Source organism: Pinus tabuliformis, chromosome 1_1 (genome assembly GCF_031772625.1).
Source record: "Pinus tabuliformis cultivar Carrire ecotype Pingquan chromosome 1_1, CPIR1, whole genome shotgun sequence".
Classification (NCBI taxonomy): domain Eukaryota; kingdom Viridiplantae; phylum Streptophyta; class Pinopsida; order Pinales; family Pinaceae; genus Pinus; species Pinus tabuliformis.
Window position 1 is genome coordinate 979,816,586 of NC_142297.1, and position 25,110 is coordinate 979,841,695.

Sequence of the window (25,110 nt, forward strand, 5' to 3'; positions counted from 1 at the left end):
ATTGACTCCTTTACAATAATGACTCTTCTAATGATGACACTTTTACAAATGACTCTTTTACAACTTTACAATGATGACTCTTGGCCTTGACACTTCTTTACAATATACGAATGGCTATCATATCTTCAAAGCATGTCCCGTTACAATGTTTCCTTTAATTTGATTAGTTCTGCTCTTGAATTCTTGCTTGAAGTAGTACTTGAATCTTCTTCTACCTGCATGCAAAATTTGCTCGGTGAAACCAATCCCAAAACAAAACAAAATACCCTTCAACTTACCTTTGCCGGCAAAACACATGTAAGTGCATAACAATGAATAAATACAAATTAAAATTACAATGCGTACCTGAAGTGTGCTTGTCACTTTTGTTGTTGACTTGTAGCAGTAGACAAAGACTCCCACTCTTGAAATAGGCCTGGACTCTATGCAAGACTATATCCAAAACCTTGACTATTGATGTGTGGTCCTTACTGTAGTGATCCTTGAGTGCATGCTTTTTCTTGCCTTCTAGGAGCTCAATATTGAATCTATTGTATCTACGTAATTTTGGATCTCTAGAGTCTGAAGTTTCTTCTTGTGGTACCTCTGAGTCCTCTTTCGAACCCCACATGTTTGATCAAGATTTGGATTCTTCAAGAAAGAGTTATGCCCAATCTCCCACGATGACACGATTATAGACTAGTTCAATATAGAAAACTTGTACGAAGTGCCACATGTCACTGTTGTGACATTCGGCCCTGAAAACGCTATTCGAGAAACTACAGTCCGTCCTCTTTCTTTGACTATTTACGAAATTTGAATCCAATGCTTAGAGAGAAAGTTATGATGATTTTCCCAACGTCACTTGTTTGACATGGAATTCGGGAGCCTGCAAAACCCTAAATTCCTCAGATCATATCTCTTAAAATATAGCGAACCAAGATTTGAAATTTGGTCAAGAGGTTCATCAATATCATGGCTCAAATGGGTTTTAATTTCAGCTTGTAAATTTTTGCAGAAAACAAGTTATAGCGAAAATTCCACGATGACCTATTTGAAGCCACAAAATCCTTACTAGAGGAGGATATGAGGGTCATTATTTATATGAATGTCTTGAGTTGAGAAGGTCATCAACAAGTGAACGTTGGAGGGATTTTAGGAGCAATTTTTTTATTATTAATTATTGACTGTTCAATGACCACATCCAATTATGAGTGCCATGTCACAAACCCATAGGGTTTTAGCACACTAATTGGGGTTACTAACTTCAAACATGAATATCTCTCAAACCGTGAAGAATTACTTAGCGTGCCATATATCAATGGAAACATCTTGACGAGTAGAATCCATCTAGATGATCTCTGACTCAAAATAGAGTAAGTTGTCATGTCAAAATGCCCATGCAAGATCAGGGTAGTCCCTGGTGTTGCTTGGGTTGACATCAATGACAACCATTGGTCAACAATTGGTATCATTTATATAACACGTCTTGGCTATGGTGGTTCTGGTTCGATTTTGAATAAAAAAGGGGCGCATTTGATTTAACTTGCTATAAGAAAATTAGTAGAAAAGAAAGGGCTTGTATCTGTTGGTTTCAGAACAAATCTTGCATATGCTCCGGGAAGAAGTAAATTGAACATGGGACACAAAGTTGGACGAGCTGCTAGAGGAGGTTGGAGAAAACAGAGGCATGTAGCCAACGCTAAAGTGATGAGAGTTATGCAATGATTAGGAAGAAAGAATGCAGCCATGGATACCAATAAGCAAAGGGAACCTGAAGTTGGGGATGTAAGCGAGGAAGAAGAGGAATCTCCATAGGAAGAAGAAGCTGAGGATCTTGTAGAAGCCAAAATATTGAAAGCAGTGCTAGGATCTGTTATGAAGGCGAAACCAGACATATCTTCTTACACTGGTAGTCCGAATTGAGGGGAGCTCATAGACCGTGTTACAGAGATGGAGAAATTCTTTGAGTATGAATATATGGATGAGGAGAAGATGGTCAAGTTCGCTGTCACCAAATTGAAGGGACATGCAACTTTATGGTGGAATGCAATACAAGCAGAAAGGAGAAGGAAAAATAAGTAGAAGATTAAGAGTTGGGACAAAATGGTACCAAAGTGCTGAGGTAAGTTGCTTCCAAAGGATTATCAACTCACTTTATTCAGACAAATGTAGAATCTTAGGCAAAAATTGATGACTGTGAGGGAGTATACAAAAGAGTCCTACAAGGTGAACATCAGGGTTCGTTATGCAAAAGAGTTTGCAGAGAAGACAACTAGATACATTAATGGTCTTAGATTAGATATCTAGGATGAAATCAATGTGTTATCGCCTAGTACATTGGAAGAGGCATACTGGCTAGCTTTGAACGCTGAGGAGAAGCTTGCAAGAAAGCAGTTTGGTAAGGGAAAAGGTACTGCTAAAGGAAGAGGAAAATAGTCAACTAGAGGAAAATCTACAACACAAAAAGGAGCTAGTAGCTTAAGCCCACAACGACAACAAGAGGGAGACTTCAAAGGTCGAAGATCCTTTTTCAAAGGATGAGGAAGAGACAAAGGAAGAGAGATCCGGTTCTATAGGTGTGGCAAGCTTGGACATATGGTATATGAATGTCCAGAAAACAGAGAAGCATGCTAGAGAGGTACTGTTGTTGACCCAACAGAAGAAGAGGAGGCAAAGGTACCATAGGCAAAGAATGTACGTAAGACAGGAGAGTCTGTATTGCTTAAGAAAATGTTGTTGGAACCAAAGAAGGAAGTATTTGAGCTAGCTCAGAGGCATGCATTATTCAAGACTGTTTACAAAGTCCAAGGGAAATGTTGCAAGATGGTGATTGATAGTGGCAACACAAATAAGTTGGTGTCTACATAAGTGGCAGAGAAGCTGAAATTGACGAAGATGAAGCACCCAACACCTTATAAGGTGTCATGGCTTCAAAAGTGTCATCAATTGTTAGTGAATGAACAATGTGGGTGGACTTGCAGATAGGTAGCTACGAGGACAAAATCCTGTGTGATATCATGCCCATGGATATGTGCCATATTCTGTTGGGTAGACCGTGGCAATTTGACAGAGGTGTTGTACATGATGGGAAAAATAAGATTTACAAGTTTCAAAAGAATGACATCAACCATACCTCGTTGCCTTTGCAGGAAGAGGGGACATCAAATTGCAGTAATTCCAAGGCATTATTGTTGAGCAGGAATAATCTTTGCAGCAGATGAAAGATGATGAGTTGAGTTTTGCTTTAGTGTGTAAACCGAAGGTAATTCTTACTATAAGTACTATAAATGATTTGCCTCTTGAGATTCAAGATATGTTGAATGAGTATGGTGATATCGTAGTAAATGAGTTGCCAAATGGCTTGCCACATTTGAGTTATAAGTCATCATATTGACTTGATACCAGGAGCAAGTCTACCAAATAAGGCTGTTAGAGAAAGGGTTGACCAGAGAGAGCCTTACCCATGTGCACTACCAACGGTGCTGAGTCCTAAGAGAGATGGAGGTTGGCGCATGTGTACAAATTCTAGAGCATTGAACAAGATCACAATCAGGGACACATTTCCTTTACCACACATAATGATTTATTGGATTGTGTGAGTTGTGCTAGTTATTTCTCTAAGATTGATTTAAATATTGGGTACCATCAGATCAGGATTAGAGAGGGAGATGAGTGGTTGTCAAACGCACCCATTACCTCTACGAGATTGATGAATGAGGTGTTAAAGGAGTTCATAGGGAAATTTGTAATTGTGTATCTAGATGACATCCTGGTTTAGAAACCACTCCAAAAAGGAGCACTTGAGGCATTTGAGATATGTGTTAGAAAAGTCGCGACAAGAGAAATTGCTTATCAATCTGAAGATATATTCATTCTTGAAGACAGAGCTTGTATATTTAGGCTTTGTTATATCCAAGGGTGGTTTGAAGATGGATTTTGAGAAAGTAAGATCTATTGTTGTTTGGCCCTCTCCTAAAAGCTATGTCACAAGGTTCGTCGAACTTTAACCTTGAGGTTCGAATTTTGGCAAACCTTAATTTTTTTTTGAGGTTAGGCAAGAACCTCATTGAACTTCATAGCCATTGATAAAAACTAATAACTTCATGTCACAACTCAAGCTTGTAATTTATCCTTGTAGTTTCCATGTCCGTGATAGCATTTTTGACGTTTTTTGATGTTGATTTCTCATTATTTTATCCTATAATTCATTATATATATATATATATATATATATATATATATATATATATATATATATATATATATATATAGACGAACCTAATGGCGAACCTCATCAAAAATGTTCGAACTAGAACCAAACCTAATCATTGTCAAACCCGAACCATGTGACATTGCCTAAAAGTATTGTTGAAGTATAAGTTTTCATGGTTTGGCTAGTTTTTACAGGAATTTAGTAGGATGATTGCTCCAATTATGGAGACCATAAAAATGGACAAACAAGCATTCCAGCGGGCTGCTGAAGCAGAGAAAGACTTTCAACTATTGAAGAAGAAGATCGTAGAACAACCTGTTCTAATGTTACCAGATTTCAGCAAGCCTTTCCAAGTGAAGTGCGATGCTAGTGGAGAAGCAATTGGTGCTGTATTAAGTTAGGAGGATAAGCCCATAGCATATTCCAAAATTAATGTCTAAAGAGTTTGGTTTGTATACAGATAAATATGACCTACAATACATTATGCAACAACCTAAATTGAGTCAAAAGCATGTCAAGTGGATTGAATATATCCAGAATTGCTGATGCTTTGAGCAGGAGAAATTTGATTATGCAAGAAAGTCAAATTTAAATCATAGGGTTTGACATGATGAAGGAGTTGTATGAGGAAGATGCAGATTCTAAAGAGGCTTACAAGGCTTGTAAAAACCCAACAATCCAAGATAGTTGTTTGAGGCTTGAGTGGATGCTTCAAGAAAGGCCTTTATTTGAAAACAATTAACAATCAGCTTTGTGTTCCAAAACGATCTATAAGGTAGAATTTAATTAAAGAGAAGCATAGTGGAGATCTTGCAGGGTACTTTGGATATGGCAAGACTTATGAGCAGTTGAAGCATTTTTACTATTGGCTGAAGATGAGGACTGATGTGCAAAAGTTTGTAAGCAGCTGTAGAAATTGCCAGCTTGCAAAGGAAAGAGCCAGAATATAGGATTGTATACAACATTACCAATTCGAGACAGACCATGGGATTTGTTAAGCATGGACTTCGTATTGGGTTTGGCAAAGACTCAAAAGGTAATGATGCAATCTTTGTTGTAGTGGACAGATTTAAAAAACGGTTGATTTCATCCCTTGTTTTAAAACTAGCAATGCTACCCATATTGCCAACTTGTTATTTAGAGGGGTAGTGAGATTGCAGCGAGTGCCCATGAGCATTGCTTCAGACAGAGATACTATATTCTTGGGGCATTTCTGGAAAATTTTATGGAGAAAGCTTGGAACTGATTTGAACTTTAGTTCAGGCTATCATCCTCAAACTGATGGGCAGACTGAAGTAGTTAATAGAAGTTTGGGGAATATCTTGAGAAGCTTGGTTGGAGACCATCCCAAGCAGTGGGATCAAGTGCTCGCTGAGGCCGAATTTTCCTATAATGATTCTCCAAACAGAAGCACTGGTTAGAGTCCTTTTCAGATTATGTATGGAATGCATCCAAGAGGAGTGCATGAACTCAAAAACTTGGGAAGAGTAGAACAAAGAAGTGCAGCAGGAGAAGACTTTGTTTCATCCATGCAAGAGATTCATGAACAAGTAAAACAGAGATTGCAGGAGAGCAGCCTCAAATACAAGACCATAGCAGATTTCAAGAGGAGAAAATAGAGCTTTGAAGTGGGAGATTTAGTATTGGCATATTTGAGGGAAAAAATATTCCCTAAAGGAGAATACAATAAATTAAAATTAAAGAAAATTGGTCCATACAAGATCCTTAGGAAATTTTCTGCCAATGCTTATGAGATTGAGTTGCCACCAGGGATTGGCATTTCTCCCATCTTCAATGTTGTAGGCCTATATAATATCAACCAGGAGAAGGTGTACAGACAGCAGATGATAGTGGACAGCAACCAGTTCAGTGACAGAAGAAGTTACCAACAGCAGAGCCCTTGCAGCCAGAGAGGATTTTAGACAAGAGATTAAGAATCCAGGGACAAGGAGTACTATGAGTATTTGGTTAAGTGGAAAGACCATCTAATAGCTGATGCAACTTGGATGACCGCTACATTATTACAGACTTGTGGCAGAACTGTTGAAGACCTCAAGTGAAGGAGCCCATGAGTTCTTTGCTCCTTTGGAGTATGATACAGGTGCATCCGTAAAAACCTGATTGATCAAGAGGTCAAAATTTCTTTACCAGAGTTAGTTCTTCAATGAGTGGATTTGTAAGGGTAAAGTTTGTTTTGCTTGCCAGTAATTCATTAAACTTAGCAAACTGTTGCAATTTGTTTATTTTCCCAAATTTGGTCCATTTGATCCTATGTTTGTGCATTTGGACCAAATGCATGATGTATTCTTTATATTTTGGTGAATCAATAAAAATAAAGAAATGTGGAGCATGAGCGATAGTGATTTTCCCAATAAACTAGTCCTTCTGCAACCTTGTTTAATTTCCAAACCAGTCCTTTTGTAATTGCTGTTTGTGGTAGCAAATGTATATTTATATATAAGTTGCTGTGACTTATTAATCCACAGAACAATACAGAGTGGCTTTTGTAAGAGCGTGGGTGGAGGTTGTAAAAGTGACTGGGAGGAGCAATAGAGAGGCGTTGAAATTGTTGATAGGGCTGAAGCCAAATACACATATTTTTAGGATGTAATTTGTTTTGAACACTAATAATCTCAAATAGTTTTAATGCAGAATGTTACAAAATTTTGTTATTTATGGTGCCATACCTTTATAAAAATTGCTATTCAAATTCAGTTTGGTCCAAAGTTTGTGGTTCCCGCAAGTGCTTCATATTTCTGCATTGTAATTTCTTTTGAACAAACTAATTATCTCAAATAGTTTTAATGCAGAATGTTACAAAATTTTGTTATTTATGGTGCCATACCTTTATAAAAAATTACTACGAAAATTCAGTTTGGTCCAAAGTTTGTGGTTCCCGCAAGTACTTGATATTTTTGGAGGAGGATTTTTATGATTTAAAATTTTGTTCGTTTATATGCACCCTTGTTATAAAATTCAGTTGAGTTGCTTAGTACTCCCATGTCAGCAAATTTGACAGCAAGTACTCATGAGTCAATCTGGCTGATTCATCGATTTTGATAACCTTGGTTAAAAGGCTAGTGTCTAGAGAAATAATGCATAGACAAGGAAAAATAGTGCTTGGCAATTTCTTTTTCAGCAAAACAAAATTTTCAGCTTCAGATATTTTGGTTGAACCATAGTTTTAAAAACTGGAACCGATCTTCAAATCAGCCACTTATCCAACCAGGTATTGAATCAGAACTGGATCGAACCGAATTCAGTGAACTAGATTTTAAAAAAACACATAAAATAATTATTTTTTATTGAAAAAATGATTATTAAGATTCCAAACCATGATTCCAAACCATTAGAGACAAAATATGCAAAGTTGCTCATCTATATACCATGTAAGGGTGAATATATCAGCAACAAAATACATAATCAACGAGGCTCTAAATGACCTCTAGAGTCCAAAAACCATGCTACAAGCTACTGGCCACTATCCTACTACAAACTGCTGATCAACATGATTACTTGTCAAATTCATCATCACTACCAGAAATGGGATCATCAACTGTAGCTACATAAACATTGTCTGGCTCAAAGTCTTCAGACTCCTTGGAATCCTCAACCTTATAATATGGTAGAAAAAACTTAACATACCTAACCAATGATTTTGGTTTGAGTAAAAGGCTCATCTCCTCAACCTTATAATATTGTAGAAAAATCTTAATATGCCTAACCAATTATTTTGGTTTGAGTGAAGGGTACATTTTTGTTAAGACCATGGTAGAAGAGTTCAACAATCAATACCACAAACAACGAAAGATTTCAGCAATCAAAACTACCAACATCAAGGTGCATAAAGGGATTTGTGCTCTTGATGAAATGCCCATCCTACCAATCCTAAAATCCTGAGAATTGTTGAGTTTGGTAAAATTTCTACTTTTTTGATATGAAGTTTGACAAGGTTGGAACTTGGAACCACACTCTCAAACATCCTGAAACAAATAATGGCAATGTTTAAAATTTAAGTAAAATGATAAAAAGTAAAAATAAGGAAAATGCCAATCTTTTACCATTGACTGCTAACATTGTTAGGGTTGAGTTAGGTTTTTGCCGAGGTTTTAATTCAGGAGGGAGAGGGTATATTCTATAGCCAGGGGAGGGGGGGGGGGGTGCGTTGTTTTAGCGGGGAAACAGCCCCTGATTTCTTCCAAAACAACCTCAAAAACCACCACCATAGGTCCTGGACTCTTACCTTGCGTGTGAGATCTGACCAGGCGGTTAGGGTCAGAACCAGCTGGTTAGGGCTGGTTTGGTAGTTTATCTGTACAAACCTGCCTGCTGGTTCGCTCAGCTGGCCTGGTTAATACCATGTCTGGTCCAACTGGCTTGTTTGATCGGTTCTGGTTCAGACTGGGCTGGTTTTGAAAACTATACCATTGACAAACTCATCACCTGGAATAATTTCAGTGTTGACTGTTTTCACATTGTTATTTGATGATGGCGTACCTTTATAAAGATTTGTGAGGAAAGTCCTCTTTGGGCCAAAGTATGCGGTACCCTCTTGTGCTTGATATTTTTGCAGAAAGATTTTCATAATTTAAAATTAAATCCTTTTATTTGAACCTTTGTTATAGAATTCAGCTTAGCTGCCTAATACAGTAATACTCCTAAATTTGACTCCAAGTACCCACTGAGATTTCCACAGTTTGGCGTATTTGACTTGCAAGTCCAATTAAAAAATGGGAGGGGTCCTTAGTAAGTTTATATAACCCAAACGAAAAAATTGCCATTTGCTCAGAAATATTAGCATGGATTTTACTGAGTTTTAACCTTTTGCTGACTCTGTCTCCAACTAATTCTCTGCCCTTTCCATGTTTTCCAACGCTGATATGAACAGGCAGCATGTTAGAAGTCAGGATTAAGTTTCCATGTAGCCATTTGGGCCTACAACATCCATGGTTTTCTGAATTCTTTGAAATTACCTTGAGGGATTGCAATTAGCATGTGTGTTCTTTCTGAATTTGTTAGTGCATTTGCTGGAACATATGTTTGTCACTATATTATTTTATTGTGTGATGAGAATCTTCTATGACAGAGACCCAGGAAAAATGTATACTTTTCTACTCCTTTTTCTTAGAAAGCATTTCATTTTACTATCAGGATCTGCAAATGTGTTTTCTTAGTGATTGAAGTGAATGTTCTGCCCGTGTTTTAGTTTCTGTGTAGTGCAGTAATTTTTGACATCTGTCTGATAAAAATGATTTCCTGTTCTTTTTTTATGTCAAGAAGCTGCATTTGAGGTACCACGTGTTGAAGATGTGAGTCCAGCCCGAACTTTGCAAGAGCTGCAGCAAACATTGACTACAGACAAATCAGATGTCAAGAACATCCCTACCTCTGAGGAGGACCTGCCTGTCATACCCAGTAAAATGCCAGAGAGTGATGCTTTTCCACGTAATAGTGAAGAGGTGATGCTTACAGGTTCCATACGTAAATCTGCACGGAAATCTGCAGCAGTTGATTTGGCATCAGAGGTGGTAATATTAGCTGAAAATAAAAGTGGGCTGAACTTTGGCCATGATGACATGGAGTGCAGCAAACTGGAAGATGTTAAACCTTGTAATGATGGTAACAGTGTCAAAGAGGGCAATCACTCAAACAATAAGGATTATCATGTTTCATTAAATAATAATATTTCCTCAGAGGCGGTTAATATGAAACCAAACATTACATTGGAACCAAATGATGTGAAATCTGAAAAGCAAGTCCGTTTAAAGCAAGATAACAAAGGAATGAAAATTGACAAGTATGGAAGAATGATAAGAGAAGGGAACAGTGATAGTGAGTCAGATGGGGGTCCACATGCTGCAAGAGGTAGGGCAGGTTATAGTCAGAGTAGGAGTCCATCTCCAAGTCATAACAGATGGAGAAAGAGGAGTTATAGTCGTTCTCCCAGAAGGAAAGCCAGGTGGAGTGGTTCCCGCAGGTATGCTCACAACCTGGAACTCTTGTACCTGTGTTTTGATTCTTTGTATGTATGAGCCATCTTAATAACACTTTTTACAATCTAGTAGTCTTTGTTATCTGTGTCTTTTAATTTCGTTCGTCCAGAAATTCAGTTGCTGGCTTTGGAGCTTTAATTGTTTAATATCATTTTTTGGATGTTTCAGTCGGTCTCCAAAGCGACGTAGGAGTAGAAGCAGGACACCTGTCCATGAATTCAGGCGGGGGGGTGATGCAAGGGGTGAGAGGACGAATAGGGGAAGAGGGACACCTCCAGTGTGTAATGATTTTGCACGAGGCAGGTGCCAAAGAGGAGCATCTTGTAGATTTCTTCATTGGGAGCCATCTGGTGACAGTGGTAGTAGATGGGCTGGTGGTGGAAGGGGTAGGGAAAGGATAGAGAACAGACAAGATGGGGCAAAATCTGTAAAGGAAAGTTTTCGGTCTGGTGAGTTGGACAAACCCAGGAGCATTTCACCAGACAGATTCGTGGATGAGCATGAAAGAGATTATTATGTGGAGCGGAGGAATCAAGAGTCATATGGTTACAATGATCGTTCTGCTACTCCATGCCACGATTTTTCCAAAGGAAGGTGTTACAGAGGATCATCTTGCAGGTATCTTCATTCAGAGACTGCTCCTGACAGTGTTGGTAGATGGTCCAGTGTTAGAAAGAGCAGAGAAAGGACAGAAAGTAGACAGGATATATCAAAACCTTTTTGTGGCATGGATGATTTTGGTTCTGTAGAGGTTGATAAGACAAGGAATTTTTCACCTAACAGAATGCATAACCAACATTATCGGCCTAACTTCAGGGAAAGGAGGAGCCATGATGTAGACAGACGTAATGATAGGTCAGTTCCAGCATGTATTTTTTTTGCAAGAGGGTGTTGCCAAAAAGGATTATCTTGCAGATTCTTTCATCCGGATGCCACTGGTAACAATGATGGTGGAAGAAGCAGAGAAAGACCTGAGAGCAGGTCCAATATAACTGAACCTTTTGGTGGGAAGGGAAGTTCTGCTGCATTAGAGATGGACAAGAATAAAAACAACTTTCAAGAAAGTAATTCCTATGGCCATGATAGACGGGAACCATTCAAAGGACATAGGCAAGAGATGGAGAAACATAATTATTCATCTGCAAATCCTTCTGAAAAGTCACAATTCTTAACTCCAGGTAGAGAAAAACTGCAGAGTCACAGAGAAGAATTATGGTCAAAGACCTTGTCAACAGATGCCCCCTCTCAGACCAATCAAAGGGAAAATGTTGGTGGTCATTTCATGCCGAGAGATTTGCCCTCCCGGTCATTGTCTTGGGAAAAATTTGATGCAGACTCTTCAGAAGGTCCAAGTGCTCCATCTGGAACAGACAAAATTCAACTTCACAACCCTGTGGAACATATACACCAACAGCCTTTGCAAAGCCATGATTTGCAATATCAAACAGAAATCTTACATTCAAAGAATGATTTGAATTCAACACCATTTCAGTCCTTGCCGGGGAATTTGCCTGCGCTTCCAGACCATTGTGTAACAGGGCCTACCTTATCGTCTGGACAGTCCCGTGCATCTGACCTTGGAACTGGCGGCGGTCCTTTGCAGCCTAATGATGGTTGGCAAGGAAGTTCACCTGCATGTTCTAATGTGGAAAGTAGTGTTGTCTCTCTTCCTTCAGGATTCTCAACAAATTCCTCTATAATCAATCCACCTGCTGAGCATTCTGGGATTGGAGGGTGTTCAATGCCATATCATCAGAATCCTATCATGCCTACCCTCAACTCAATTCCTCAGCCTGGATATGTTCATGGTTCAACAGTTCAGGGAGTAAATTATTGTGTTAATGATGTCCCCACTCATGTTGCTACTGCTACCCCAGAGCAGAGGTCTATATGTGCTCAGCCTCCCTTGGAACTGGTCAATTTGCAACATGCATCAAATACAGGGCAAGAGAGTCTTATGCCAAGATTAATTACAATGCCACTTTTTCCTCCTCAAAACCAGTCAGGAGGACAGATTGGATCAATGCCGCTTTCCTTATTTGGAGAACAAAATGTTATGGCCTGTTCTCAGGCTGGGGTGCCTTTTACACCAAGCCTTTCTACTGTTAATCAACCTAGCAAGGATATTCCAGGATTTTCTGTTGTTAATCAACCTAATAAAGATATACCAGGCCTTTCTGCTGTTAATCAACCTAATAAAGATATGCATGGACTTTCCACTGCTAAACATAATCTTGGCCTTCCTGCTTTTAATCTAAATCAACCTAGTAAAGATGTGCCAAGCCTGTCTGCTGTTGATCAACCTCATCTTGATATGTCAGCTCAAGAAAACCAATATGATCCTTTATATGATGGTATTGACTATTCTGCTGGAGCTCAAAACTCATTGAAAAAGGATGATAATACTGCTGCATCTCAGGATGTGAAGACAGTGTTGGTGGAACCAGAAAAAACTCCATTACTGCAGAATGTTAGTCCATATAACAAGGATGTCACAACCAAACCTAGTACTCCCTCCAGACCTCAGGACATAGTTGGAAACAACGAACATAAAAACAGTGCCGAGCTTTCATTGAAAGGGTCTGAATCTCAAGAAGCAGCACATGCAGTTGTGCAAGACGGTACAGCACATGCAGTTGTGCAAGCTGGTATAGCTGTAGTAGCGAATGGAAGTCCTAGACAAGAAGGTAAAAGCTGCAGTCCAGGACACTTGTTAGAAGCAGCAGCAGCAAATGCTGGAGACGTTGCCACAGAAGCAGCAACAGAACATGCTGGTGACATTGCCACAGATCAAGCACATGGACATGATGAAAGTAAGAAGAATAAAGAGATCAGAATGATGAGGGCTTTCAGATCGGAGCTTGCAGAGTTTGTAAAGGAGGTGCTAAAACCTACATGGCGAGAAGGTCAGATGAGTAAGGAGGCTTTCAAAACAATTGTCAAAAAAGTTGTCGATAAGGTTGCAGGTTCATTACAGAGCCATCAAATACCAAAATCACAAGAGAAAATTGACCAGTTTTTGGAATTATCTCGGCAAAAACTCACAAAGCTTGTTCAGGTTAGATTCCTTGCAGTATCCTTTTGGCACAAAAGTTTAGGACTGTTAATTTTAGTCGGTAAAATTCTCTGGTGATTTGAAAGACAAATATTGGTTGAAATTTAATGAAGCGCAACATTTTTCTGCAGGGTTATGTTGATAAGTATGTAAAAGCTTGAATAAAAGTCAGGATCACACACTGCTTCGGTTTTGTGATGAAACTTAGTTTCCAGGTTTCTAGAAGTTGGTACTATCTGACAGTAAGATTTTGGCTTCTCCGATCATTCATTATGCGAGGTTCTATTCTTCCAGCCGTTTTCAGATATAAATGAGGCCAAACTTGTACAGTCATTTACTAGACCTCACGTGTATTATGTAAAACTTGCATGAATGAGGATTCAAGGTGAATGTGTATTTTTGTTCATTAGTGGTATTTCTTTCTGCCATTGAATTAATATTTTAGATCCACTAAATTCATCATAATCTGTATGAAATAATCTGCATGGATTAATCCGTCAGTGACGATGGAGATTCTTGGCCGATCTTTTGTGAATATTGATGTTTTATGTCTATTTTTTTTTTCTTTTACTGCGGAGCTGAGCTATTTTTTGGTATACTGCAGACCGGAGCTGTAAGTTGGTATTGTAGTATACTGCATAGATTAACCAAAGGAAGATAATCATATTAATTTTCCTTACGGTAAAACAAAAGGTGCCAGGGACTCTTAATTTTGTGTTTTGCTTACTAGAATTCAACTATTGCGGGTTCTTACATATGACACTATCACTGTTTGACATATTTATCTCTTTACGTTGTCATTTGTGTAGTTTGACTAGGTTAATCTTTTTTACATGTAACTGTGTTTGGTTGTAGATAATCATTTATTTGGAACTATGATGGACATTATTAATGGACTGAAATTTAAAGTTGAATAGGTTTTGTAGTGTGCAATTTCTGTTTTTAGGAACCTGTGTAGTTTTGAATCTGTGGGAACACGTATTATGATTGTTTTGATCGGGACCGAGTTAGACTGGGTCAAGTGTTGAAACATTGGCCTTGGAGTTACGCTCAGCCCAGTGAGGAGTTGGCTCAAGTGGATGTGTCCTTTAGCTTTTAAGACATGGAAACAATGCTGATCTCAAGTTCGACACTGTTTTGAATTTTATAACCAAGTTTACCATGTAGTGTTGGGTATCTCAAAATGTCATAGAGCGCAATACATATCAGAACAAAATACATAATCAACGAGGCTCTGAATGACCTCCACAGTCCAAAAAACAATATGCTACTGGTCGCTTTCCTATTACATATCATTCATCAACATTATCAATTATCAAACAAATCAACCTTACTGTTAATGGGATCTTTTTGCATAAGCTCACTGTAAATCACAACTCTTCAACACTGCTATTAAAACTTCAAATGCTCGGAAATGTTCAATGAGAGAGGTGTGAGCCAAATGGGTGGGTGTAGTCTCTATATTGTCTATCTTTATGGTTTAGGGTGGTAGAATTCAGGTTTATGTAATTCAAAAAATGATATTTTCCTCAAACTGGGCACTACAATGAGGAAACTGACCGAGTTGGATAGATTCAGTACAGATTTGGTACTGAACTAGTTGAATTGTACATCAAGTGTACATGAACTAGGATTCTTGAAGTTGGAGTCCTTGGAATGGAATTGGTGATCAAACCGGAAAACCCTTCGAATAGGGAACTGGTAAGAAAACCAGACCAAAAAGCTTGTCAACTAGAAATGTAATGTCCATGTAATGTGCATCCATGTAATGTCCTCTTCAAATTGAGGGTTAATGAGGGACAAAGTAGCTTATTGATCCCCATAGGCTATGGTCCTCAATAAAGGGGAAAACCCCAAAATACCCAATGTATGGGCAAATTTTGGGGCAGCTAAGCAAAGAAACCCAAAGATGGGGTTTGTAGTGAGTTTTACTCAATCAAATTAGGTGAGAATCCCTTGTAGGAAATCTATAAATACAGGAGGGTTGAATTCATTTGGATCAATTCATTTGTCTCTTGAGTCTTAGCTCTGGGGTTTTAAGATTCCTTCCCTCTTATCAATTTTGGTGGTGAAAGATTCCACCCTAGCTGATAGTGTATTTCTCTTTTTCCTACATCTATTTTGACACAGGGTATTGGAAAAAACTTAAGGTTTTAGAAATATTCTCTAGACTAACGTTTGCCTAATCCGAATTTTCTCTCAAGGCCATAAAATTTTTTTTGAGGTCGGATTGTGGCAAACTTTTGATTGAGATTACATAGACTAAATTAGTGGCAAACAAAAGTACATGTTTTGAGGTTCCCAAGGCAACGAAGATCATTCTAACAAAAAATTAAGATTTTGTGACCTTGCGGAAAATTCTTATTATTCGGTTACAGGCCGAGGGTTTGAGGTGGTTCTAAGCTAGTCGGAATTATGTGAAGGTAGGCCGAGCCCCTTAAAGTAACACAACTTGTGCCTCAAGCTTCTGTTGTAAATTGAGGCACTCTGAAATTCGTGTTCGCGGGTTGAACGAGGTTTCTGATATTGAGAAATCTAGGGCATCAAGATTAGGGGATTTCTCTTCTATTTAGTAACTATTTGTGAATTCTTTTTACCTACCAATGCAAATCTCTTCAAACAACTACCAATGCATAAACCATAATGAGACGAGAGACAAAATATAGGCTATCATCCAGGGCCAAAACCTCTCCTACTTGAGAGGAAAACTTGAACAATTCCTTTTTCATATAGACTCCAATTGACCAATACTAAGACCAAGATGCGTTCTTTAGCTCTTAAGACATGGAAACAATGTTGATCTCAAGTTCGACACTGTTTTGAATTTTATGACTAAGTTTATCATGTAGTGTTGGGTATCTCAAAAGGTCATCAAGTGCAATACATATCATAACAAAATACATAATCAATGAGGCTCTGAATGATCTCCACAGTCCAAAAAACAATATGCTACTGGTCATGTCCTATTACATATCATTCATCAACATTATCAATTATCAAACAAATCATCCTTATTACAAATGGGATCCTTTTGCATAAGCTCACTTTAAATCAGAACTCTTCAACACTGTTATTAAAACTTCAAATGCTTGGAAATGTTCAATGAGAGAACTGTGAGCCAAATGGGTGAGTGTATGGTCTCTATATTGTCTATCTTTATGGTGTAGGGTGGTAGAATTCAGGGTTTATGTAATTTAAAAAAATGATGATTTCTTCAAATTGTGCGCTACAATGAGGAAGTTCACTGAGTTGGATAGATTTAGTACAAATTTGGTATTGAACTAGTTGAATTGTACGTCAATTAGGTTGGTTTGGAACTAAACCAGTCCTTGAACCTTATATGGCTGAGTTAGTACAATTTGGGGTGAACTTGAGTTTGAGTTGATTGACTTTTAGAACATCATTGCGAGGTTCATATTCTTTTGGCAGGATGAAACAATGGATGTGATGCTTTTTTTAAAAAGTGATGTTGATTGAAAAAACCATTTTCAATGTTTGCCCAAGTTTTCAGTAATCTTTGCATTGAATCAAAGCCAATATGAAACATTGGCTCACATAATTGTTGAACATAGGATTATTGAAGTTGGAATCCTTGGAATAGAATTGGTGATTGAACCGGAAAACCCTTTGAATCAGGAACTGGTAAGAAAACCAAACCAAAAAGCTTGTCAATTAGAAATACACAAAATATTCAAAATTTAAAGAATAACATTGATATTCATGTGCATCCATGTAATGTTCGTTTCAAATTGAGGGTTAATGAGGGACAAAGTAGCCTATTGATCCCCATAGGTTATGGTCCTCAATAAAGGGGAAAACCCCAAAATACCCAATGAATCGGCAAATTTTGGGGCAGCTAAGCAAAGAAACCCAAAGTTGGGGTTTGTAGTGAATTTTGCTTAATCAATTAAGGCAGAGTGTTGTAGCATATTTGGTTTTGATAAGTTAGTTTTTGTTTATAAAAGAGGGTATAAAAAATATAGGATAAAAAATGATTAATTGAAACCCCATCAAAAGAAAATCATAATTTGTACAAGTGAGCAAATTTAAATCCCACTTGAAGGGAATAAAATTACATTGCAAATAAAGTAGGGGTTTGTGTGTAGCTTGTTTAAAATGCCACAATCTGATGTTTTGATTTGAATCATATAGCTTAACCATGATCAAATCATTTAAATTTATGTCGATTAGTGAATAAATTTACCAAATCGTTTAATCTTGGTAGTACATGATTAGATAAGATAGAATATAATAAACATGATTAGATAAGATAGAATGGAATACAATTTGGCTTAACATGCTCAAAATTTGGTCAAATGATGTATTAGACTAGGGTTGCAATAAAATTAAGAAAGTAAATGGCTGCTAGAACTAATGCACCAAATTATAGATTAATGTTTGTTTAATTAGAGCTTAATTACCTTTTATGGGTGATTAATTTTGTGTAAATAAAGCTTTATGATGTTTTTCACCGAAGTCATAAACAAAAAAAAGTATTTATTGTGAAGTGCTATCAAGTAGACTTTTGGACGATGACCCTCTTCCCCACCTAGATCAACGATGGAGAAGCCATTTCGCACCCCCTTCTACTGATTCACATTAACGACAAGGGGGGTTTGAAAAGTGGTTTCCTTTATGATAGGGTCATTGCAATGTGTCGCCTCTTTTTTACTTCACACCCCACCGCTCATTACCACTTACCACTACTCCCTCGAATTTCGCTTATCCCACTAATCCTTTTCATCCTTGGTTTTGTGTCAATTTGTGATTTACAAGTTTTCAATCTTGATTGCTTTCTGCCCTTACCTTGCGGCATAGCTAGATTTACCATTTGAACACAGACTACTTTCTGTTAGGCATTCCTACTCTCAGCCTTCTATTCCTTTTTCCACCCATTTTTACAATATGGCACCAAAAAGAAAGGACCAACCCTCTAGTAGTAAAACCTCATCTCAGGAAAATCCCAAAGTCACTGATACCCTAGACCTTGACCACATCCCCTTAGCTGACCAATTTTTTAAAATCGTGGACAGAGTGCGAATTTGATATATTCAAATTGCACCATTGGTTAAAGCAGAGCTATCACGACTTAGAGGGTGAAATTAACCTATGGGAATCCTTATTGCCCATGTTCATGTTCCCTCTGACTCATCCATTTCTTGATTTAGTTACTTGGTGTCAATTTAGGTACAATCCCTTGTAGAGAACTATGGTAGCTCAAAATGGAGACATTCTGATATCTATCACACTTGAAACCATCAAGAAAATGCTTCTCATTCCTGAGAATGATTCCCTTAGCCATTTCTCTACTACGGTCCTCATGGATCTATACCATAAGCTCACTTTCCCCCAAAGAGCTCAAGTGTTTGAGATCTTTTTTCCAGAAGACGCTGAACTTCCTAAAAAGAACCCTCCTTATTCAACCTCATTGTTCCCTGAGAGAGCTAAACATATCATCTCTTTAGTTTCTTTCCTGTTAGGTTACCAAACAAACCAATGGGTAGATGAACCTATTCTGGGTTATCTATCCATCTTCTCCAAAGAACACAAACCAACTTTCATGTATAATTACAGTCAATTTTTGGTTGAAAATATGCATGAACAATTAATGAAAATCACTACTGAGTGAGTATTAAAGTATTCTTCTATACTAGTGCATATGTTCCTTTTCCAACAAGGAGACATCTTACCTATAACCCTACACAAACAGGATGATCGACAAGTAAATCAATCAGTTACATAATGGACCTCATTGGTCAGGAGAAACTCAACTCAGTTCAAATTTTCATATTTTATTGACCGTTTTATTTATCTAGTTGCACAGATTTTCAACAGCCAGAGTGAAACTAGAATCAACCCAGAAATTAAAATAATTCTGCACCTAAGTGACCAAGTTAAGAAGGGACACAAGCATCTTTACCAGAATTACACAAAGATTAGGGTGTATCGTTGCGAGTTAGCTCCATACAAATTGCCTAAATATGTTCCAATGAGAATTTTCTCTCTGGAATATCTAAGACAAATGATCAACATGGATGAGCTTCATTTTGTTTCAGGGAAGAGAAAATCTCAGTTTAAGATCAAGTCCCACATGGGATCCTTTATTTGCAATACCAGATCAACAAGAATTGAAATAGATTCAATCCTTAGGCAGACGGGATTCCAACCAAGTTTTACCTGGTCTTATGACCCATTTAATATATTCTCCAACTTAAGGGTGGAACTTAAAACCACACCTTACAATCATACTCCAAGACAAGAGATTGAAAAATATAGGAATCAAGAACAGTGGGAAGAGAACACACTTCAGGTAGCAGAAGAAATTTTTTTACCTGCTTTTACCCTTCAGACTCCCACTTCTCAAAGCAAGAAAGAAAAGAGGCCAAGAGAGCAGTGAGGCCAAGAGAGGAGTCTTCATCTTCAACAAAGGGTGCAAAGGAATTTGTTATTTATCAAAAGAAACAAAATACTGAATCCAAAGGTACCACTGTTCAAGGTCAGAAAGAGGCTACAATCATCAATCTGGATTATTCACAGGTTTCTACAGGGTCAGGAAAATGTCCTCAACATTCCATCCTCCTCTTTAGTTTCACAGAATTTATTGGAGATTACACGGTGAGTAGGAGTAAGTGAGCAAGAGGAGCCAAACGTTTTCACAAATTTTCTTAAAATTAGGCAGAAAAATGAATCTCTGAAGGCAAATATCTATGCTCAATTTTGGAAGCAGATATCTAGTTTATTGACAACCTTTGATAGTGAAAAAGGGAGGATGCAAATGGCATTCCTACAAGCTCAAGTGCCTTTTCCAAAGGCTTCTTTAGACTACAAGAAGACCATATTTTCCTTTGATGCCAACCAGATACACCCTATCGACCAAATGGACATGCATAGACAGTGTGGAGAAATGTTTTTATCTACCATGACTAACATTGCTATGACATTGTCAAAATTGAGAACAACTCTTTCAAATGTGCAACCACAGTTAAAATTAGAAAAGATATCCTCTTTGGCAAATGATAACAGGGTTAAATCATTAGAAGACTTAGTGATCAAAATTGGGTATGATCCCGTTGATGTTAAAGCTGCAGAGGACATTATTAAAAAGAAGAATGTGGATATGACAACGCTAAGGAAGTAACTAAAATTACCTTCTACACAGGATCCTCAAATTAAGGAGATAGAAGAAAGTGAGCAACACCAAGAAGAAATGCTCAAATTAGTCATTGAGCAAAATATATAAATAAAGATGATGGAAGAGCAGATAGAAAGATTGCTTAAAGAAAAGGAAGAATCTGCTCAAGTGGCCATCGCTCCAATCACAGCTATACCCATCACAGTGGTAGTGATAGCAGGGGGATTGACATCAAGAACAACATAGTCTACATCAACAATAGGTGATTTAAACAAAGTCATACAGGTGCTGTCTCTCTAGAGACAAGAAAATGAAAAGCTTCACAAGAAATTCAAAAATATGGAGACACAGAAGATTAAGAATGATACGCTTGATTGACAAGAAGGATTGAAGAATTGGAGAATGAGTCACTAATGGCTCAGACCTTGGCCCAAGCCAAGAAAAATATTTGGGTAGATATTAGTCAAGCTATAACTGAAGTTTGGTTCTTGATACAAATTATTTTTGAGTAAGAAGAGCTCATTAATAGATGCCATACAACTATTGAAGAAGTCCGAGCACTCCTTAAGGAAAAACCAAGTGAAGCTACATATATGATTAAAGTGCTCAATTAAAAAACCAGGGCCAAATTGGAAGAGATTCATATTGTTGATAGGACAAAAACTATTTTGGAGATTAAGAAAGTTTTGCAGAAAAAGAATCTCATGACTTAGTTGGAGACAAAGTGCCAGACTTTGAAAATTGTTGTCTAAAGGTTTCATTTCAAGTTCAACTTGCTCAACGAAAGAAGACAGCCAGGATTAGTGGCACCAAATGACAAGTTAATCAGTTTGGAGAAATATTTCCAAAAGCTTTATACAATTGCAATTGATAAAGCTAAATTTGCAGGTATCAAAGGTCACCTTACAGGGAAGGAATTCTTAGAGGCTTTGAACTTTGATTTAATAATCAAGCATGAAATTAAACATATCTTTGTTAATAAGCCTACATTTGAAAAGTATATCGAGGTTGATGAAGTCTACAAAAAATTGATTAATCTTTCTATACCAAGTGAAGATAGATGGGATCACTTGTGTGAAATCATTGAGTAACTTTAATCACCAACTAACAGACAATGAGGCAACACATTTTGGTGGCCAGATCATTAACACCTTTCTTGAAGATAGTGCCAAGAACTCAACAATTTTGGGATATTTTGTACTATTTTTGTAATTTGTTAAAAGACCCTTCTAGAAGATCACTCCTTTTGTATAAATAAATCTTCCTTCGAGTTATTATGGGTTGAACCCTTGGATGAACTCTTAAAGTAGAATTGTAATCAAACTGAAGATTTGCTTCAAATTGATGAAATGATTATGGATTTGCCTCAAATAGTTTGTCTCCTTGTGAGTTTTTCTTATGTGTTCATTTCATTATGTTATTCTTCATGTATTTAAGTTTTTATGGAGAAATTTGGGTAAGATTAAACTGAATATCAGTCCATCTTAAATCCCATGTGAAGTTATAATCAATAATTAGAGATTAGTTTATAAATCTGTCTGTTATTATAAACTCCTCTATATCTATAAATTGTCACACCCATCTTCATAAGATTAAATACATTTTGTTGAGCAAGTAAAAATTGTTTACCTGTACTCTCTCTTATAATTAATTAAATATTCAGTTTGAATATTTAGTAAGTTGTAAGTATTTAAAACTCTGCGTTTCATTCAATTAAAATCAATTAACTATTTGAAGACAAATAAACAACCTTTTCATTATATTTAGTAAGTGTTAAAGTTTAAGCACATTTTTTTAACTCTTCATAACATTGGTCATCCAAAATTTTTAAAACATAACATTTTAGATGCTCTCGCATGGTTAATTAACCTAGAATCATCTCAGAGGACAACAATGAGAATCCCGTGTAGGCAATCTATAAATACAAGAGGGCTGAATTCATTTGGATCATCAAGTGTGGATCAATTCATTTGTTGCTTGAGTATTAGCTCCAAGGGTTTTAAAATCCCTTCCCTCCTATCAAATTCTGTGGTGAAAGATTCCACTCTAGTTGATAACCTATTTCTCTCTTTTTTTTTTCTATTTTTCTACATCTATTTTGGCATAGGGTACTGGAAGAAGCTTCAGTGTTGAGAAAGATTCTTTAGAATAACGTTTGCCTAATCCAAATTTTCTCCCAAGGCCATATAAGTTTGTTTGAGGTCGAATTGTGGCAAACTTTTGATTGAGATTACATGGACTGATTTGGTGGCAAACAAAAGTACTTGTTTTGAGGTTCCCAGGCCAACGAAGATCATTCTAACAAAAAAATAAGACTTTGTGACCTTGTGGATAATTCTTATTATTCAGTTACATACCAAGGGTTTGAGGTGGTTCTGAGTTAGTTTGAATGTCATGTAAGTAGGCCGATCCCCTTAAAGTAACACAACTAATGCCTTTAGCTTCCGTTGTAAATCGAGGCACTTTGAAATACGTGTTTGCAAGCTGAAAGAGGTTTCCTATGTTGAGAAATCTAGAGCATCGAGATTAGGTGATTTCTCTTCTATTTAGTAACTTTTTGTGAATGATTTTCACCTACCAATGCAAATCTCTTCAAACAAATAGCAATGCATAAACCATAAAGAGATAAAAGACACAAAATATAGGCTATCAGCTAGGGCCAAAACCTCTCCCACTTGAGAGGAAAACCTGAACAAATTCTTCTTCTTATAGACTCCAATTGATGAATACAAAGACCAATATCAAGACCCTTGACCACAAACCATCCAAGATCAAATCAACCTCTTTGCACAAAGACAACTTACAAGCCTTCCATTGATGATGGATTTTCCTTCAACCATCTTTTCGGACGTGCAACCTTTTGTATGCACTGCAAAAAACCTAGATAATTAGTGTAGTCAAAATAATGGGGAGAATCCTTCCTTTATTATTCACTTGATGAGATGCCTCTACTTCAACCCCTTGACCTCCAAGATTACTCCTCCTCCATCAAAATTAGGCCTTCTATGTTATCTATGATCCTTGCTTCTTGACAACCGAGAAGTGCGCCCTAGTTGCAGATCGAACTTATGGAAAACAAACCCAAATAGTTTTGTTTTTCATACTTCCTATCCTTGTTGTTCCTTCGCTGTAGAATGAGACTTTTTCTCCTTTCTTGATCGAATTTCTGTTTCAGATCTATGTTTCACTGAAATTCTGTCTTCAAATGAAATCGACATTGCCCTATTTATAGTTGTGGGAGCCAATAATAAGCCGACTTGAAGAGGGTGAACCAACATGACTGTGTATATTATTTATTCCATCTTGTAGCCGACTTGAAGGAGAGGCCTTGTGCTTTTCTTGGAGGGCTTTCATATTTATCTACAGACTCATACAAATGTGTAACATGCCCAAGAAGGGTCCTTCATACATGATAGAGACTCAAATTGACTTTTATGACTAGATGACAAATCCGAAGGGCTCAAAATGGGAGCCATTACTAAAAGTAAAATTCGTTGCTCATGAACCACAATGACACATGGCATTATGAAGACCGAACCTAGTTATATTTTTCAACATCCTATGACCCTCTGGCAAGAAATGTCAAGTACCTGGGGGGTTTTTTCACTGGTTTGATGCCCATGAGGTTTGGCTTCTGTAGCAAGGAAGAAGGCCAAAAAATGTAGCTGCTATATTGTGAAGTCGCAGGTTGAGATTAACTCAAAGATCTGAAGCAATTTTAAGGAATGACCCATACCATATTTGTATAGAGTCAGGGGTTGTTAAATTTAATCAAATTCTAGTGAGGGTACTATTGTGTTATCAAATTTATTCTGGCCTATCATTATTGTATGTGGGTCATACTGTGTAGAATTAACATGGGTATGCTGAATAATTATGTTGTTATGTTGATTTTACTATATTGATTGAAGGATTGGCTGTATTGCATATTAATATTAGTTTGTTTATTTACAATAACATTAAGAAGTCAATTTTGTTCAATGAAATATAAAATACATGTATTGCCTCAAATTACTGTATAGGAAGAAATTTTTTTGTTGAAAACCTAGAAAATTTCCCTAGATCACTATAGTGGTATCAAATCATTGGAATTTTTCCAACCTGTGAGTATGTAACATTGTATGCTTCCGAGAGATACAAGTAATGTTTCAGTTAGAAAGAATAAGGTTAATCACAGGGCAACCATGGAGGGTAAGGAAGAATGAGGAGATTTAAATGCCAAGGAGCTCTTACATGTACTGATGCATGGATAGATAAAAGTAACAAATTTTATATTACAAGGGAAACAACCAGGACAACAATTTTTGCAAATCTTGGCCCAAGGACAAGAGAAACTTGCTCAACTGATGACTCATCTCATAGGAAATCAAATGTTGCTTGCAACAACAAAACTAACACACGAGATAGTGGGAATCATAACCCTGGTTTCCCTAATGCCTGGAAAAACCAACAAAAGGAGATTCAACGATCAGTAGTTCCTCAAATCACAAATAATCAAGCCATGACAAACCAAGAAGATATTGAACCAAATAGAATACTGGATGATTAATTTCGGGAATATGCAACACTATAAGGAAAAACATGTGCAACCATGAACTTCAATGAATACATTAATTTCATATTAGAAAATAGACCCAAGAGACAACCTAATTCTGATCTAATACGCAATGTGAGTATATTTTCCCTTCCCTCATTTCATGGATCATCTAAATGTACAACAAGAGCTTCAGTGCAA

At 37.2% G+C, this 25,110-nt stretch overlaps 1 protein-coding gene across 3 annotated transcripts in view; it reads left to right on the forward strand.

Annotated features, from left to right (window-relative positions):
• Window positions 1-13,767, forward strand: part of LOC149217792 (uncharacterized) — a 130,885-nt gene extending 117,118 nt beyond the window's left edge. For 2 of the 3 annotated variants that reach the window (XM_089393079.1, XM_089393081.1), the window contains 3 exons: window positions 9,473-10,172; window positions 10,357-13,246; window positions 13,375-13,767. In XM_089393079.1, the coding sequence (XP_089249205.1) occupies window positions 9,473-10,172; window positions 10,357-13,246; window positions 13,375-13,404 (3,620 nt within the window). In that variant the 3' untranslated portion in view covers window positions 13,405-13,767. The remainder of the gene's footprint in view (window positions 1-9,472; window positions 10,173-10,356; window positions 13,247-13,374) is intronic. The other variant, XM_089393080.1, reaches the window with a different exon arrangement.
• Window positions 13,768-25,110: the final 11,343 nt, after the last annotated feature.